At 36.7% G+C, this 18,208-nt stretch overlaps 1 protein-coding gene across 1 annotated transcript in view; it reads right to left on the bottom strand.

Moving 5' to 3' along the window:
• Window positions 1–8,511: 8,511 nt before the first annotated feature.
• Window positions 8,512–18,208, bottom strand: part of LOC136246692 (uncharacterized) — a 109,359-nt gene continuing 99,662 nt past the window's right edge. Inside the window, exons 4-6 of the mRNA XM_066038231.1 lie at window positions 14,288–14,479; window positions 12,929–12,994; window positions 8,512–10,488 (exon numbers count right to left, since the gene is read on the bottom strand). Of these exons, the coding sequence (XP_065894303.1) occupies window positions 8,618–10,488; window positions 12,929–12,994; window positions 14,288–14,479 (2,129 nt within the window). The 3' untranslated portion in view covers window positions 8,512–8,617. The remainder of the gene's footprint in view (window positions 10,489–12,928; window positions 12,995–14,287; window positions 14,480–18,208) is intronic.

Raw genomic sequence — 18,208 nt, 5'->3', positions numbered from 1 at the left:
AGTGATTGAAGTGATCTGAGTGATTGGAGTGATCTGAGTGATAGGAGTGATCTGAGTGATCTGAGTGATGGGAGTGATCTGAGTGATTGGAGTGATCTGAGTGATTGGAGTGATCTGAGTGATCTGAGTGATCAGTGTGATCTGAGTGATTGGAGTGATTGGAGTGATTGGAGTGATCTGAGTGATTGGAGTGATCTGAGTGATTGGAGTGATCTGAGTGATTGGAGTGATCTGAGTGATCTGAGTGATTGGAGTGATTGGAGTGATTGGAGTGATTGGAGTGATCTGAGGGATTGGAGTGATCTGAGTGATCTGAGTGATTGGAGTGATCTGAGTGATCTGAGTGATTGGAGTGATTGGAGTGATTGGAGTGATCTGAGGGATTGGAGTGATCTGAGCGATTGGAGTGATCTGAGTGATTGGAGTGATGTGAGTGATTGGAGTGATTGGAGTGATCTGAGTGATTGGAGTGATCTGAGTGATTGGAGTGATCTGAGTGATAGGAGTGATCTGAGTGATGGGAGTGATCTGAGTGATCGGAGTGATCTGAGTGATTGGAGTGATCTGAGTGATCTGAGTGATCTGAGTGATTGGAGTGATCTGAGTGATCGGAGTGATCTCTCAGATCACTCCAATCTCTCAAATCACTCCAATCACTCAGATCACTCCGATCACTCAGATCACTCCGATCACTCAGATCACTCCTATCACTCAGATCACTCCAATCACTCAGATCACTCCAATCACTCAGATCACTCCAATCACTCAGATCACTCCAATCACTCAGATCACTCCAATCACTCCAATCACTCAGATCACTCCAATCACTCAGATCACTCCAATCACTCCAATCACTCAGATCACTTCAATCACTCAGATCACTCAGATCACTCCAATCACTCAGATCACTTCAATCACTCAGATCACTCAGATCACTCCAATCACTCAGATCACTCCAATCACTCAGATCACTCCAATCACTCAGATCACTCCAATCACTCCAATCACTCAGATCACTCCAATCACTCAGATCACTCCAATCACTCAGATCACTCCAATCACTCAGATCACTCCAATCACTCAGATCACTCCAATCACTCCAATCACTCAGATCACTCAGATCACTCCAATCACTCAGATCACTCCAATCACTTCAATCACTCAGATCACTCCAATCACTCAGATCACTCCAATCACTCCAATCACTCAGATCACTCCAATCACTCAGATCACTTCAATCACTCAGATCACTCAGATCACTCCAATCACTCAGATCACTCCAATCACTCAGATCACTCCAATCACTCCAATCACTCAGATCACTCCGATCACTCAGATTACTCCTATCACTCAGATCACTCAGATCACTCCTATCACTCAGGTCACTCCAATCACTCCAATCACTCCAATCACTCAGATCACTCAGATCACTCCAATCACTCAGATCACTTCAATCACTCAGATCGCTCAGATCACTCCAATCACTCAGATCACTCCAATCACTCAGATCACTCCAATCACTCCAATCACTCAGATCACTCCGATCACTCAGATCACTCCCATCACTCAGATCACTCAGATCACTCCTATCACTCAGATCACTCAGATCACTCCAATCACTCAGATCACTCAGATCACTCCTATCACTCAGATCACTCCAATCACTCAGATCACTCAGATCACTCCAATCACTCCAATCACTCAGATCACTCAGATCACTCCAATCACTCAGATCACTCCAATCACTCAGATCACTCCAATCACTCAGATCACTCCAATCACTCAGATCACTCTGATCACTCCAATCACTCAGATCACTCCAATCACTCCAATCACTCAGATCACTCTGATCACTCCAATCACTCAGATCACTCTAATCACTCAGATCACTCCAATCACTCAGATCACTCCAATCACTCAGATCACTCCAATCACTCAGATCACTCCAATCACTCAGATCACTCCAATCACTCAGATCACTCCAATCACTCAGATCACTCTGATCACTCAGATCACTCAGATCACTCCAATCACTCAGATCACTCAGATCACTCCAATCACTCAGATCACTCCAATCACTTAGATCACTCCAATCACTCTGATGACTCCAATGAGTTAACTGCCTAACTGTGTAATGCTACTGAAAATGTGCATCATTTAGAGTACAGTAGTATACAGTAATATCCTAACTCCGTGTTATGGAAACTTCCTCTCCCTAATGGTATGTGTATCTCGGAAATGGCTGGAGCGATTTCCTTTAAATTTGGAATGTAGACTCCCCTGGCTGGCGGGCAACTGTGTAGCAAATTTGGTTCCAATCAGATAAGTGATCACCGAGATACAAAGGTGTGAAAATGACGTTTTCGTTCTTCCTGTCAATATACTCACGGTGTGGCGCGCCGGCTTCTTGGGCCGCACGACACACTACCATGTGTCTTGATATTAAGTATTTCAAACAGTTAATAAGTATTAAATTTATCAATAAATATTTAGAAATACTATAATTGCTTTTAAATATGGTTATTTTTGGTTCCATCCATTCACACATCACTTTCGTGGGCAGCAACCAGCTAAAATCAAAGATGATGAGGATTTCAGGCAATGAATAGGTAGCTACAATGATTATTTGAAGTAATTAGGTGCTGAATGTTTCGTGTTTCGTGATTCGTGAATCATTGTATTGTATGAATAAATAATGAAGAGCTGAAGTTAAGCAAGGAAAAGAACTAATATACTCTTCAGAGAATTGATGACTTATGGTCAAAGTTATATGTTTGCACATTTTCCACTGACTGCTCTATTAGAGAGTATCAATTTATTTTCATGGAATTAAGCTAAATTAATATCCACCCAATATGCTAGCATTATGCTGGTATAGCACTCCAGCCTATAATATTAGTTACACGTTTTATTATGCTGGCATAGTCCAAATTCAAATAGATCCTGTAAACGACACTGTACATTATTCCTTAGATTGACACTCTCTAATATAACAGTCACTTTGAAGTGAAATACTCCAATAGAGTGTTCACTGATTATAATGTTCCAAGATGTTTAAGAAAAGGGTGCTGACCTAGGAGTTAGGATAATGACACTGAAGAACATATTAGATGAAAAATTTGGGCAATTCCTGAAAGAATATTAGGCACAATTTTGAGCAAAATATTTAACTCAGGCCTATATATATATAGAAAGAATAGCGAACATCAAGATTCTTAGAAAAATTCATTAATAATTATAATGAAAGTGATTGTGGCAGGTGTGTAAGCTGTAATTGCAATCAAATCTCTTATTTATTGAGTTTTCAGCACAGATATCTCACCATTGTGTCAAATATCTTGCAATGTTGAAGCTTCGCTGGGATTCTATACAAGACAGGTGAAATGGTTGTGCCCTTGAAAATCTACAGTATGCTAATTTAAACAACATTCAGTATTAATAGTGCTTGGTAATAATATCTAATTGTAACTGGGTATGTGAAAAGGGGTCTTATGGCCTTTTCAATTGGCAATCCATAACTTTAATAATTGAGTTGCTTGCAAATACGTTGAAATCATAACTTGAATATACTACTATATAATATGGGACTGGATTTGTGAAAGGGGTCTTCCACGCATATCCAATTTATATACCAACTTTGGTGATCCATAACTTTAGATTGGAAAATGTCAATGATTTGAAATTTGGTCAGCAACAAAATTGCATAATATGTGGAGAAAATTCATGCATGTATGTTTCTTTAACAATAAGTTATGATCTTTCAAATTCATATTATATTGGATGTGTGTGGAAGACCCTTTTCGCAAATCCGGTCACATAATATTGTCTGGTGTAATTTCTAGCTGATATAGGATAACAACATAAGGAATTTTGATTAGTCATAATCAAATGGTCAAAATAATAGTAAATGTGAATAATTATTTGAAATAGTTATAAGACTCCTTTATGCAGATCCGACCATAAACATATTTAGCTGCAAGTACTTGATTTTCAGATTGAAATGCTTCCATTCACAACCACCATTACTACTACTAGTGAAATTTGAGGCAATTAAGAAGGCTAATTGTTTGCAATGATCAGTTAATCATGTTCTTTTCTACAATAATTACAAAGGAATTAATTGCATGGTGACCATGCATCCTGGATAATACTATACTTGAACCTTGATGTGCTCTCGCATTTACAACTCTAGTAAAATCCTATATTATATCTGCTGTCACTGATCAGCACAGCAATTATAAGGTTTTTCCATTGTTTTCTTATAAGCAGTGTGACTTCAATTCATTTAAGTACAGAAGGTGACTTAAGTATAGCATATAATCATGGCAGAAGTAGGATATCTTATATAATTGACATGAGTCTAAGGCTTAGCCAAGAACGAGTGTTAATGACTAAGATTTATAACTGGCTTGTATCCAAATAAAAGACTGTCAGTGTTTTGATGTGCATGACTTCATACAACCAAGGACTACTGTTAATATCTATGACTTCTGTGATATCAATTAACTGGCTTATTCATAATATTATAGGGTGAAGAGTATCCTACTTCAGTATAGCCTGTACAAAGGCGAATCATGAAGTTATGAATCAATAGCATGAAGCATTTTAGTATAACACTGGTTTCTCTAGGATATCACTATAGCACTAATTGAGTGCTGATGATACTTCCTATGAGTTGCTTATTGAAGTCACCCTAAAAGTTATAGTTGTAACACACCCATGAGGCTAACTTGTAAACATGACACCTGAGGTCCACATGCCCAAGAGTGGAATTGATTAGGTATATTCTAACTGATTTGTGGTATGGGGCATGCGCAGATCAAAGGCTCTCATTTGTATATAACACGGAAGAAACAAGAAAGCAAGGCTAATAATACTGCTGAACACTATAATATACAAGGAACGATTTTACCTTACTAATTACTGCTTTGATGGTAAGTTAATTCATAGTTTATTCATTGGTAGCACATTTTCCATGCATGAGTGCAAGGTATGCATCAATCCAACTATACACTGTACTGCCTCACGTTGTTTAGACAGGTGTAGCTGAAGTGTCTGATATTCATTGTTGAGGGGTGTAGTGCTAGAATGGTCTTGGTTAGCTTATAAATTTATTGGCAAACGAGCATGTGGTATACAGATAGCTACAGACTCAGTTGTACTGCTTCCCATTTGGCATTCAGGAGAGTGCAGTGCTGTGTGTTTATATGTTCCAGTGCATTTCATCTCCTTCAGATGTATTAGCCAAAATTATTGTGATTTCCTGTGTTGGTCTGGTGTTTGGTTTTGTTAGATGTCTTTAAACTAATTAGTGGGCAGACTGTGTGGCCTAAAGGAGATACTTAGCCATGCTACAATTATATGTAAACCAGTTTACAACTGACGTTTAATACTAGTGGCAGCCTTTGATCTACCCATGCACCGTACTAAAACAATCCTTTGTAGCTTGGTACACTCAATAGGCTGAGCAAAAGCCATACCAACGAACACATTAAAGGTGACTATAGATATTGTAACGTAACTTCATGATTCATGTTTGTATAGGCTATATATACTGAAATAGGATACTCTCCTCCCCCAATAATGTTATGACCTCTTGTTTATTTGTATCCAAGTATATACTACTTTGATATATCTATATGGTTTCACATTTGGGTAGGTACGTATGAACAGTGAACTTGGGGACCCACAACTTTTTTTTGGATTATTATACACTTCACAATATTCCGGTACATCTACTTGCATGGTCAATCCATTTTCCCTTCATATATTATGATGTTTATACCAATCAGAACTTAATTATAAGTGCCTCTGAAAAAGTGTATAAAGCTGACAGCATTTTATTGGCCACTCACCTGCTGCACAATGAGCATACTAGTCTTTTATGTTGCCCAGCTTCTAAAGTTTAGAAACATTGTGCAAACAATTTTTCCAGGGAAATAACAATTGCTAGCAGGCTAAGCCTCGTAGCCAGAAAGTTTCAGCCCGGGAGGACCTCATACAGCACAGTGCATTTTCACAACGTTTCTAAACTTTGGTTAGGCATTCCAGCCTGATTTTTAAATTTTGGAAAATGGACTTTATATGATCATTAGATACAGTATTGATTGCCGATCTCAGAAATATATAGTTGAATTAACTAGCTACTTTGGCATGCACATGCAGTGCTTAAAAACTGAAAAAGGTACTTTTCCTCCAGGGCTCTTCATATATTTTAAAGGAAAAAAATGGCACAATTGAATTAGGAAGCCATCTAGCAACCTGGACTGTCTTGAAACTGCAGTTGCTTCTAGCTGCAAGTTTGTACATGTAATGAGAGTAACCTGAGGTCATATCAGATCTCAGCGATCTTTGTATGCTTTGTGGTGAGCAAATGTGTTTCACCTATTGCACACTTCTCAATACAATGGTGTATACCCATAAGTATACCCATAAGTATACTTGGCTAAGTAGATTAGTATAAATATTTAATAAACAGGAATTCAAAAAATGCACTATTGTGTCAGGTTTTGCAGATCCGGTCACTTATGATAGAATGTAAATAGAAGTGTCACTTCAATTGCAACATATAAATAATATAGATTGTAGTCAGGATGAGCTCCAGAAGTAGTAGACATATTTAGAGCAAGGGGTCTGGGGGCATGTCTATAGTCCCTCAAAAGCTATAAACATTTTATTGTCTAGTATCTTTGCAGTTTTGTATACAAATAAGTGTGATAACATCATTGAAACAATGATAGAATGTATACACACAATAAAATGTGAATGTGTCTTCGTTTACATGTGACCACAGAGAAGTGTTAAATAAATACTGGTGTGGGCATGTTATGTATAAAAATATGCATGGTTTCTGATTGATCTTGTAGCAATTGGTATTCAAAGGACAGCAACTGCTATGTATGCAGCACCATGTCAAGAAAGTATTAGCCTCCTAGGGATAAACACTTGGATGGTTTTCCACTGTGAAAAAAGAGGGATATAAGATGGTATTTCCAGTGGCTTATTGAATACAAAAAAGCTTGATACAATCTGTATTATACTAACAATCTCATGTAAGGCTTTATTTAATGTGTTAAACATACTGAAACCATATATGTGATGGTATAGTGTGGGTATTATATTCGATATAAGCTATTTCAGGTAATGTGGCAAATAAACTGAAACCATATATGTAATAGTATAGTATGCATTATACTAAAACAATAACATGAGTATAATACAGGGTTTATATTAAGGCTTATTTGTATTCAATAAGCCACTGGAAATACCATCTTATATCCCACCTTTTTCACAGTGTTCATTCTCTGTTGCATGTGATGACTGTTCTATTAGAGTATTTGACTTAACAGAATCTCAATCTTTTAAAATATTTTCCTGGTTTGATATCAGTAGCGTATCTATGGCAGGGATTTATAGGGCCTAGGCCCTGCTAAATTTGGCTAATGCCCTACCAAACTGAAGACTACTAAACCCACATTCATTAACTTTTCATGGATCATCACATTATCTAACAAGTGAAACTAGTTATTCTATACTAAATTACTCAGCAAATTATTAGTATTGAGCTGTCACGAAGCCAATGATTGTAATGATTCTAATTAATGCCCATCAATTGAACACTACATCACTTGTGATATTGATAAGGATGTGTCTTCCTAGCATTCTTGTAGTTCATATCTATAGATCCTTGTAAGATTTCATCAGGTATAGTTATCTTGTTCTAACATTTTTAGTGTTACTGTATAATCTGAACAGGTTAGTTAAATATAGCTACAGACAATGTATAACACCAAATTCAATGATTGAAGCTCAGCTAAACTGATTTGCCATGCCTTGGTACTAGTTGGCACATGACTGCACGTGTCCTATAAAACTCAAACACACAATGAAAAGCACAAATTCCGTCAAGTGCAAACTTGTAGTAGGATTGTAGTATATTTTTTCTACTAGTTGTCAGGAATCAATTCACATCCAAAACAGGTTAGCCCTTGACTTTATGACTATTAGCTATAGCAAAAGTTATACTTAATGGTGGCAGAAATTTTGCCCATTATGCTCCATTATGCTTTTCATCCCCTATCATGCCAAAAATTATGCCAGCATAATTGATGCAAGCCTAACCCTGAGACTAGACTCCTGTTCCCTTGTAATTATATTATTACGATATTGTACATAATTATAATTGTTAAACTATGGTGCTATATCATCATTATTAGCTTCAAAAGTAAACATTGGTGCTGGAGGCATAAACTCAAAGACCTTTGCATGACTGTTGTGATGCTGTTATATACCTGTCTTTGCTGTAAAATAATGTTTCATGTTCAGCTGATAATTATGACAATTTGTTTGCAGAAGATTGAGATACTCTAATAGAGTAGTTATACATGTAAATCAAATGAACATGAAAATCTTCACACGCAAAAAAAACAATATTTGGTAGGGTGAAGAACTATTTCCAGACTGTACTACTATAGTAGGTGATTGCCATAATTTAAGACAAAAGACTTATTAGAGTGAGCAATGGGTGAATATTTTGTATTGTATAAATACATGTGTGCATGTATTAAATTGTGATGATTAAAATATACCTAATGTTAGTTTGCTTTAATTATATTCTCTAATGTATGCTTCGTGTAGCTACAAAGTTAGGAGCAACTTCTTGTAGTTTGATGAGATAATTAGCCTTCAATAACACAATTTCTTCATCATGCTGTCCAAACAAGAAATACTGTTGAGTGGCTTCTACATCAGGTGATCCTGCCTGTAATGAGGTATGAATTTGTTGAAGCTCTTTAGAGTACAACTGTACATAAGGCAATATTTGTAGAGCTATGAAGTGATAGTCAGGTGTAATCATCTTCAGCAGCTCAAATTTCTTCATGATATTATCACCTACTTTACCATCACAGTGTGAGATGATTTTCATCACCATAGTAACTGCTCGTTGTGCTACCATTGCAATAGGATATTTATTGCTATATGTATAGACTGTTTCAATCAAATTGTGATAGTTACTTTGAGTAAGACACTGTTGAACCTTTTGGTTTAATGTTCTACTTAACTTATGAACATCTTTTATTATTTTGTGGCAGTCATTGATCAGTGATTTAATTTCATCATTCAATGTGGGGTAAAACGTAGTAATGTTCGGTGATGCCAATAGATCATCTTTTATTCCTTGTAACATTAATATGGCATGATGAGGGTCAGCTAGTGTTTGCACGTTGATCTTTTTAAGACTGAAAGGTAACAAAAGATTTTCTATTTCACTTAATTTAAACTTCAAATAGTCAATAGCAGTCATTGTTAATGTGTCATGCACATGCACAGCAGAACATTTTAGAAATTCTTGATGCAGTCCATCACTAAGTGATGTAATAGTATCTAATCCACCCCCAAATGGTGATAGGTTGAGCACTTCAAGACTATCCATACACTCAATGATGTATTGACTGATGACAGCATGAACCTCCACACAATGTTGTCTATTATTATATGGAGGTAATGCAGTATCTGTATATTGGACTAGGCCATAGCCCCATAATACATCGACAGTATCGCTTGCTTCAAGCTCAGTAATATTCCATAAATTGTGTAATACTGCTGTTTGTAGTGATATACCAATTCCATTGTATATTATTAATGTTTTCATTTTATTTGATAAAGATTTTGTTAGTAACTCCAAGGTCACTTCAATACAGCTCTTTACAGCATATTTACGACTTCTTTCAATATTATTCTTGTCAAAAGCTATTAGTCCTTTATCGTGTAGTTTAGCTTGTGCACTATAAATTGCATCGTGATAACACAACTTACGTTGTTTCAGGCTATGAGATAATTGTCCTCTAACAAGGGAGAGAAGCAATGGCCACAGGTGGACATCTTGAGCTAGTTCATCAAGTAAGCTTACATCCTCTTGTGACAGTTGACTGATATCAATCACTTTACAGGCAAGTAAGGAGATAGCTTCACTCGGCTCCATTGGACCTACACTAACTACCTGTTTGGTAGGTATGTATTGTTCAATGTCATTCATCCTGGTAGTGAGAACTATTTTACAGTTACTAAATGCCTTCACTATAGGCTCAGCATCTTCAACATGCCACACATCATCAATAATGACAAGAAGATTACGACAATAAAGACTTGTAAGTTGATTGATTTGTTGTTCCACAACATTAACATCACACGAATCATCAGTTAATAAATTATATAACCCTTTCAGTTTCATGTTGGGATCAGTAGCTTGTGGTCCAAGTTCCATAAACACAACACCATCTGTAAATTGTTCCTTTATCATAGGATGATGACATAGAGCAGTAACAACAGAAGTCTTGCCAAATCCACCAGCTCCAGTCACTGTTAAACTTGTTCCATAACTATTTGGATCAATGGTGGATTGACATAATTTACTGACCATTTCTTCTAACAGATGTTGTCGACACACATAGTTGGGTGGTAGTGGTGGAGGTGGAGGACACTTTATTCCTGTAGTGGAAAATACATAATTCTGAATCAGATTTTACAAAACTGATCCAAATTGCATACCAGAGAAACTCTAATGACTATACAAAACTACCATTTAAAGCTTCATCATTCTCCAAACTACAATAAAACGTTTTGAAAGCCATCTTATCCTGGCACAGATACAAGCCTGAATGGAAAGCTTTGGTCTTGATTGACAATGATCTGGCGTACTGTGTTAGGAGCTAAATTATGGCACATCAACCATTTGGCACTGGCATTGCAAGGTAACTGTACTGTACAGTATGGGCTGCACATGCTACAAATTATTAGAAGCATGGTTTCTTATACCAAAGTAAATTTCAGAGCAACATACCAGTTAAAAAAATTTTTTTTTCACCTCTTCAAATTCACTATAATATTATAATTATATCACTGAGAAATCTCATAAGGCATCAAATCCAGTCACCCTATAGTGCACATCTACAGTATAAACAGTGGACCTGGGGATCAAGGACCCACAGAAACCCAAACTCGCATGGAATTTTACATACTACACAATGTGTATACATTCTAATTTTGTACCAGATACCATATCTTTGTAGGTCAGACCGCCTTTTCTCTGTCACAATCACAGGATGATTCACACGACACCTAAGTTAATTAGAAATTAAAGTGTATACTCTGAGGTGGATCTGTACTGGACTGCCTATCACAAGCTACTCATTCGTCACACCTACAGCAACTGGTAGTGTTAATCAAGTGGATATCCTCACCTTCATGTGCCACATGACTCAAGAAGTTTGTTTGTCGAGCTGCTCATGATCAGTGGTGTAACATGCATTGATCGATTCATTGAAGCTATTTCCCTAGCGTATTTGTTTGTATAACTTTAGTACATAGCTAGACAACTTATTAGACTAGAATGCTCATAGTGCAGCACAAGTGGCCTAAGCTGCAGACCCCTTTTCAGAGGTGATTACAATATTTCTAACATCAGGTGGATTGGCTATGAGAGACTAGCTACTGTGACTTTGAAAAGTACCTAGTACAAGTATAACATTATGAAGTATTTAAATTTCCCATTGGTCCCTGGATCTCTGGTCCTTTGTTCCCAGGCCTACTTTTTATACCAAACCCCTCTATAGTGTATGGCATTGTAAGTACCAGTCTTGAATAGTGTTATTGGACAGCCACCTAGCTAGGGATGAATAAATTATTAATAATATTTAAATACTTTTTAGAGCAGCTGAAGTTATTACAGATAGCTATACACAAAAATTTGCAATTTTAAACTAGAGTAGGGATCATAGCACATTGATAAAAAGCACTGAAACAATCTGGAGTTATAATAATGATTTACAAAAAGTTAGCAAACAAGTACAGAAATAATTTGAAATTTTCAAGAAGAGTAGGGACCATAGCACATTGATAACAAGTACTAAAACAAGCTGGAGTAGTTCATGATATTAAATCACTGTAGATATATATATCCCTACTGTGTTCAAGATACCATAGTGGAAATGTACAGTAAGGATATAACACTTGTTATTTTTTACTGTGATTTAATATCATGCAATACTCCTGCTTCTTTCAGTACTTTATATCAATATGCTATGGTCCCTACTCTAGTTGAAAATTCCACACTTTTTGATACTTGTTCGTTTGTAAATAACTATTATGACTAGTGAACCCATGCATACCACATCAAATGGTGCCACACACCCCAGTTATATCAATTATCATCTGAAAATTGAAGTATCCACTACCCTTCATTGTCAGCTATGTTCAACCCGTTACACAGCAGTATGAATCAAAAACTGTTTGAAAAGTACCTCTGCAATCAAAGTAGCTACTACGAAAAATATGGACAATTTCTGTTACAAATGGAAGCCATCATGTGCTACCACCAAATCAACACTTTTTGCTGTCAGCAAAGATGAATGGGACACAAAGGAGTACACTGGTAGGTCCATGAAGAATGCATTGTACGTACTATGGTATGCCAAAAGGTATCTCTCAGGCCAAGGCGACATTGAACTGTGACAAAATCAAGCCCTTATCCTTAGCTGTTGTTGAGTTATGCTTGTCTGAAGGCATCATTCAGTCAGTTACTAGTCAGTCGGTCAGTCAGTCAGTCAGTCAAGTCAGTTGTTTTCTGTTAAATAATTATTTTTTTCAAAATTCCATGGCAACTTGTTGAAAGCATTTTGGGTTGATCTGAAGGCTTGTTGGGCATAGTTTCCCTAACCAACTCATCGTTGTCTGGAAAAAGTGATGCTGGTTTTGGGTGATGTGTTTCATGGGCCACACCTACTCCTTTGTGGTCCCTACTATACAGTACTATCATACTGCATGATAAAAATGGTTTCTGTGATAACCTCAAAATTGCCTTAATATGCCACTACGTAGATACATTAGACTATAGTATGAGTGAAGGTCTTTTAATTCTGTCAACACTAACCTTTTTTCAAACGGTTGTACTCATAATTCAGTTGCTCCCTTACTTCTATTTGTGATGACACATTTCCTGTGTATATACATGTAAGTAATACTACAATAATAAATTTAAATTGCAGCTGCATGTAAGCACTATGAACTACAATACTTTACACAATGCAACAACTACATTTAATGTGTTATGATAACTATGTGTTGCTTCAATTCAAGTTGTTAATCAATGAAATAGATATTTAATTTATGATTATATACGCTGGATAATACATAAAAGTACGTACATGTTTGTAAAGGATAAAACTTCATGCATCTCAATCTGTAGCATGAAAATTCACTCTGAGATGGAACAATTTTTTTCTTGGATGGCTTTATTTAGCATGCATATAGGAATTACGTACTATCATCATGAAACAATGTTGACAACATGCAGATGGTCGTACTCCTTACATGATGATTCTACTAGTCTAATAATATCACTAGGCTGGGAAAGTGTTATGCACTTTTTGAACTGCTAAAAAATAAACTCTACTTGTTAATAATTTATCTCTCTCACCACTATAGGGGCCATATGGTACCACAAAGCTTAACTTACACACTGATTATATTTTCAACTCGCTATCAATGCTGCTGAACATTTCTGTAGGTAGTACGCTTATACTGAAAAGATCACACACCTAGTGAAGAGGGATAAAGTTAGGTTTTGTTTACTATTAGCTGCTTTTTTCACTCAAGATAATCACCATGGTGATAAGTCAGGCGCGTAGTCTATATGTGATCACGCTGTCATGCTGAGCACTACATGATGAGAGTCAAACAGCGAATGCAGGTTAGTGATATATCTCATAGCGTACTAGCTTTCAATATCTCAGATGGAAACAGTACTGTAGAGGGAACGTCATCGCAATGTTCGGCTTGGTTACCCACAATCGGTGTTAATAACCTGGCCTTTATAAGTGTTATAGCTGTGTCTCCTACTTTGCGCATACCAGCCTACATATCAAGACACAAGGTAGTGTGTCATGCAGCCCAAGAACATGGCATGCAACACTGTGAGTATATAGACAGGAAGAAATTAAATTTTTTAGCCATTGACCTACACTGTACCATCGCAGCCATTTCTTGGCAGTTTACAAATTGTTTCACCCTGGTCTTTGGGAACCACGCTATTTTTTACCAGCTTGACTGATTTGGTCTAAATACAAGTTATCATGTAAAGAGTTCAGCAGACACCCTGTTGAGAGTTCAGCTAAGTTACAAGTAACTTTGTAGAGTTTAGCTACATTACAAGTCACTCTGAAGAGACACCCACACTTCTATCAAACAACTTGTAAACATGCTTGCACACAAAATGATAGAGTATGTATACTTTGGGTGGGTTGTGATGCTATTGGAGTACTGATAACAGGGGTTGAGTCAGTCCCTCCTGATGAATTATTTGTTATCTGGTGGAGTGTTGCAGGATGATGTGATCCAGATGATGAACTGATACTATTATTAGGCAGTAGTGATATATCAGTAGTTACAATAGGTGGTAGTGAAAAGAGAGCTTCCAATAATTCTGTAGTAAAAGAAAAGAATGCAGTAGTAATAATGTACATTTGTAAGCTCTAGGAAAACTGTATTGATTTTACTACTCCCTTCAGATTTTCGCTGGTGCATACTGTAGCCCAAAATTTATGATTGAAGTATGCAATACCGCAGTTTGCTTTTTTTCATTGTAAAATAATTTTTGTATGCAAAATTTGTATGCAAAATTCTTCCACGAAAATTTTTACACAACATTGAACTACTCTAATAGAGCAGTCATTCACGTAACTGATACAAATATATTTTTACATGAAAATTTTTATCACAAAAAAATTTGCACAAAAATAAAGCGAATTAAGGTAAACTACTTATTCAGGTGGATACTTTTATACGTAGCTATTACTTTACTTTCATTTATGGTTATTACTTTCTCATGTTTACTTCTTGCTAGAGACAATCACTGCTGTACTATCACCGTTGATACAGTGCAACATCGATTATCCAAACTAATTGGGGGAAAGGGTGTTCATATAATCAAATACGTAAAATTGAATATCCATACATTTTTATACAGAGCTTTGCTCAACTACTCTAATGAAGCATACACTTGTTGACAAAGTACTTTAATTGAGTAATCTATTAGGCATTCGGATAATCAAGTGTTCGGTTAGTCAATGTTCGGATAATCAAGGTTCCATTGTACATCATTTTCATACTATCAACTTTGAAGTCTGCACTAAACTTTGCACTGCTCAATAGCTTTGGTTCAGAAACTAGGCATGCAAATCATACTTTATGGGATTCATGTCCAACTTTCACAAGGTTCAACTTCTTTTGTGAAATGTTCATGATGTTACATAGTTGAATGTCCCTTTTGACATTACAAATAATTATAATGAAGATGTTACAAATGATATTATTATTTTCACTTTATACAAAACATTATCTGTACATTATAAATAAATTTTGGAGGTTGGTCTCTATAATTGATATCATACAGTACGATAGTAGTATAGTAGGGAAACCACACAGGAGTAGGCATGGCCCATGAAATAACATCACCCAAAACCAGCCTCAATTTCCCTAACAACGATGAGGCAGCATTGGCCATGCAACCCAAACAAGCTTTGAGATTGGCCCAAAACGCTTTCAACAAGTTGCTACGGAATTAAAAAAAATTATTTAATGGAATTTTCTACTGACTGCCTGACTGAGTAAGTAACTAACAGATTCCTTCAGACAAGCATAACTCGATAACAACTAAGTCTATGGGCTTGATGTTTTCACTGTTCAATGTTGCTTCGGTCCGACAGGTGCCTTTTAGCATACTGCAGTACAAACAGTGCATTCTTCATGGAAATTTTTCTGTGTACTTGTTAAACTAAAAATAAGTCCAAGCCAACCATACTATCCAATACTGTAATGGTTTAAAATATTCATTTGCAGAACAGTATTACATGTTAGACAACTTTCATAGTATTCTTTGTTTTCTCTGTTGTGATAGCCTTAGCTTGTGTTTTTAGACATAATATTATTGTCTATTGTTGACTAATGAAAAGGGTATAAGGAGGGAGATTTCCTGACTATTTCAATTGAGTTAGTCAAGCATTTAAATATGTACTCGGTATGCAGATGAATAAATGGCTGTTTCAAATCCCATTGCCATATCGGCATAATATATTCTAACTGCACAAAATTTTACAGCACAAGGTTTATTATAGACAATCAACATGACAATAGAAAATATAAAAAGTATTTCAAAGTACATAGCATTCATCATTAATTTAAACAGCAAACTGTGAAATACTGTTGGAAAGAACAGCAGACAAAAACAACATGAATTTCATGCTTCAAGTACAGTACCACAGTAATACTAAAAGAGATAGTTAATAGTTATTGGGTCCAAGGACACGGGAATATCAAGACACACGGTAGTATGTTGTGCGGCCCAAGAAGCCGGCACACAACACCCGTGAGTATATTGACAGGACGAAAGAAAACACAATTTTCGCACCTCCGTAGTTCTGCACTGCCTTGATGAAACAAGACGATTTTTGCCCTCCAACTTCAGCACTCCACATTCCAAATTTGAGTGAAATCGCTTCAAGAGTTCCTGAGATATGCGACTTCCAAAAATTGGCTTAGTTTCTTAGTTTTCTTTTTCTTCTTATTTTTTTCCTCTTTTCGCACACTTACAAAACTGCTATAAAATGCGAACGCCATATCCGATTGCCTTGAAATATGGCACACAGAAGGGGGGTATAAAGGTGCATCTCTGTACCAACTTTGGCTGGAATACGATAAACAGGCAAAGAGGTATGAGCGATTATTCACGAAAAATAACACCAATATGTTGTCACGCCTACAGGGTAAACCGCGTATGGGAAGAAGCTGAAAATCGGTCGGTGAATAGGTTAACTATGGAACCTCAAACCTTCTGTGGTTTAAAAGAAATCGAGCTAAAAACCAGGAAGATACAACGAAACAACCAACAGTGTGTAACAATTATGCAATCGAGATTAGCTAATAAAAAACGACTACTTGCTACGCCTACCAGAAAAACCGCTTGGGGTAATGCTTTGAAATTCGCTGTACAGATGGAATAATCATCTTAGTACGGCTCTTCAATGATGTAGAAGAATCAGACTTAAAGCCACGGAGTTATAACACGAAATCCAACTTAGTGCAGCAAGTGCGAGATCGAGATACTCTAATAGAGCAGTCATCCTAATAGAGCAGTCACCCTGAAGAGAATTCAAGAGATCAGCTAGAATAAACAAGTAACCTGTATAGAGATCAGCTACAAACAAGTCACATTGTAGAGAGATCAGCTCGAAGGACCACCTTGCAGAGAGGTTAGCTACAAAGAAATCACCCTGCTTCATCTTTTCTTCTTCCTGTAGTAAAGAAAAAATGACAGGTTAAAAAGCCCTAAAGCCGGCCATAGGCTGGCTTTATGGCCGGCTTTGGGGTATACAAATACAAAAAGAAGTGAAATCTAATCCAAAACAGCCAAGCTGTAAAAAAAGAGTGCGGCCCTGAGAAAGGCTATGGTGAAAAAAGATGTGAAATCCAAGGTGGCGGCCAAGAGATGGCTGTGATGGTAGTTAATGGTAAAAATTTTAATAACAACAATTCAGGTGAATTTGGTGCCGCTTGGTCTTGGCACAAAATTCACATGAATTGTTGTTATTAAAATTTTTACCATTAACCTACCATCACAGCCATTTCTTGGCCGCCACCTTGGATTTCACATCTTTTTTCACCATAGCCTTTCTCAGGGCCGCACTCATTTTTTACAGCTTGGCTGTTTTGGATTAGATATTTATTACAGAACTCTCCATGGTGGTTTCTTTGTAAATGAACACCCTACAAGGTGACATCTTCTAGCTGCTCTCTCTACAGGGTGAATTGTTTGTAGCTGAACTCTCTACAAGGTAATTTCTTCTAGCTGATCTCTCTACAGGGTGATTTGTTTGTAGCTAAATTCTGTACAGGTGATTTGTTTGCAGCTAAGTTCTTTACAGAATGGTTTCTTTGTAGCTGAACTCTCTACAAGGTAACTTCTTCTAGCTGAACTCTCTACATGGTGGTTTGTTTGTAGCTGAACTCTCTACAAGGTGACTTCTTCTAGCTGATCTTTCTACACGGTGATTTGTTTGTAGCTGAACTATCTACAAGGTAACATCTTCTAGCTGATCTCTCTACAGGGTGATTTATTTGTAGCTGAACTCTCTACAAGGTAATTTCTTCTAGCTGA

Source organism: Dysidea avara, chromosome 2, assembly GCF_963678975.1.
Source record: "Dysidea avara chromosome 2, odDysAvar1.4, whole genome shotgun sequence".
Classification (NCBI taxonomy): Eukaryota; Metazoa; Porifera; class Demospongiae; order Dictyoceratida; family Dysideidae; genus Dysidea; species Dysidea avara.
Note: the sequence above shows the minus strand (reverse complement) of the source record. Positions and strands in the feature narration are given on the sequence as shown.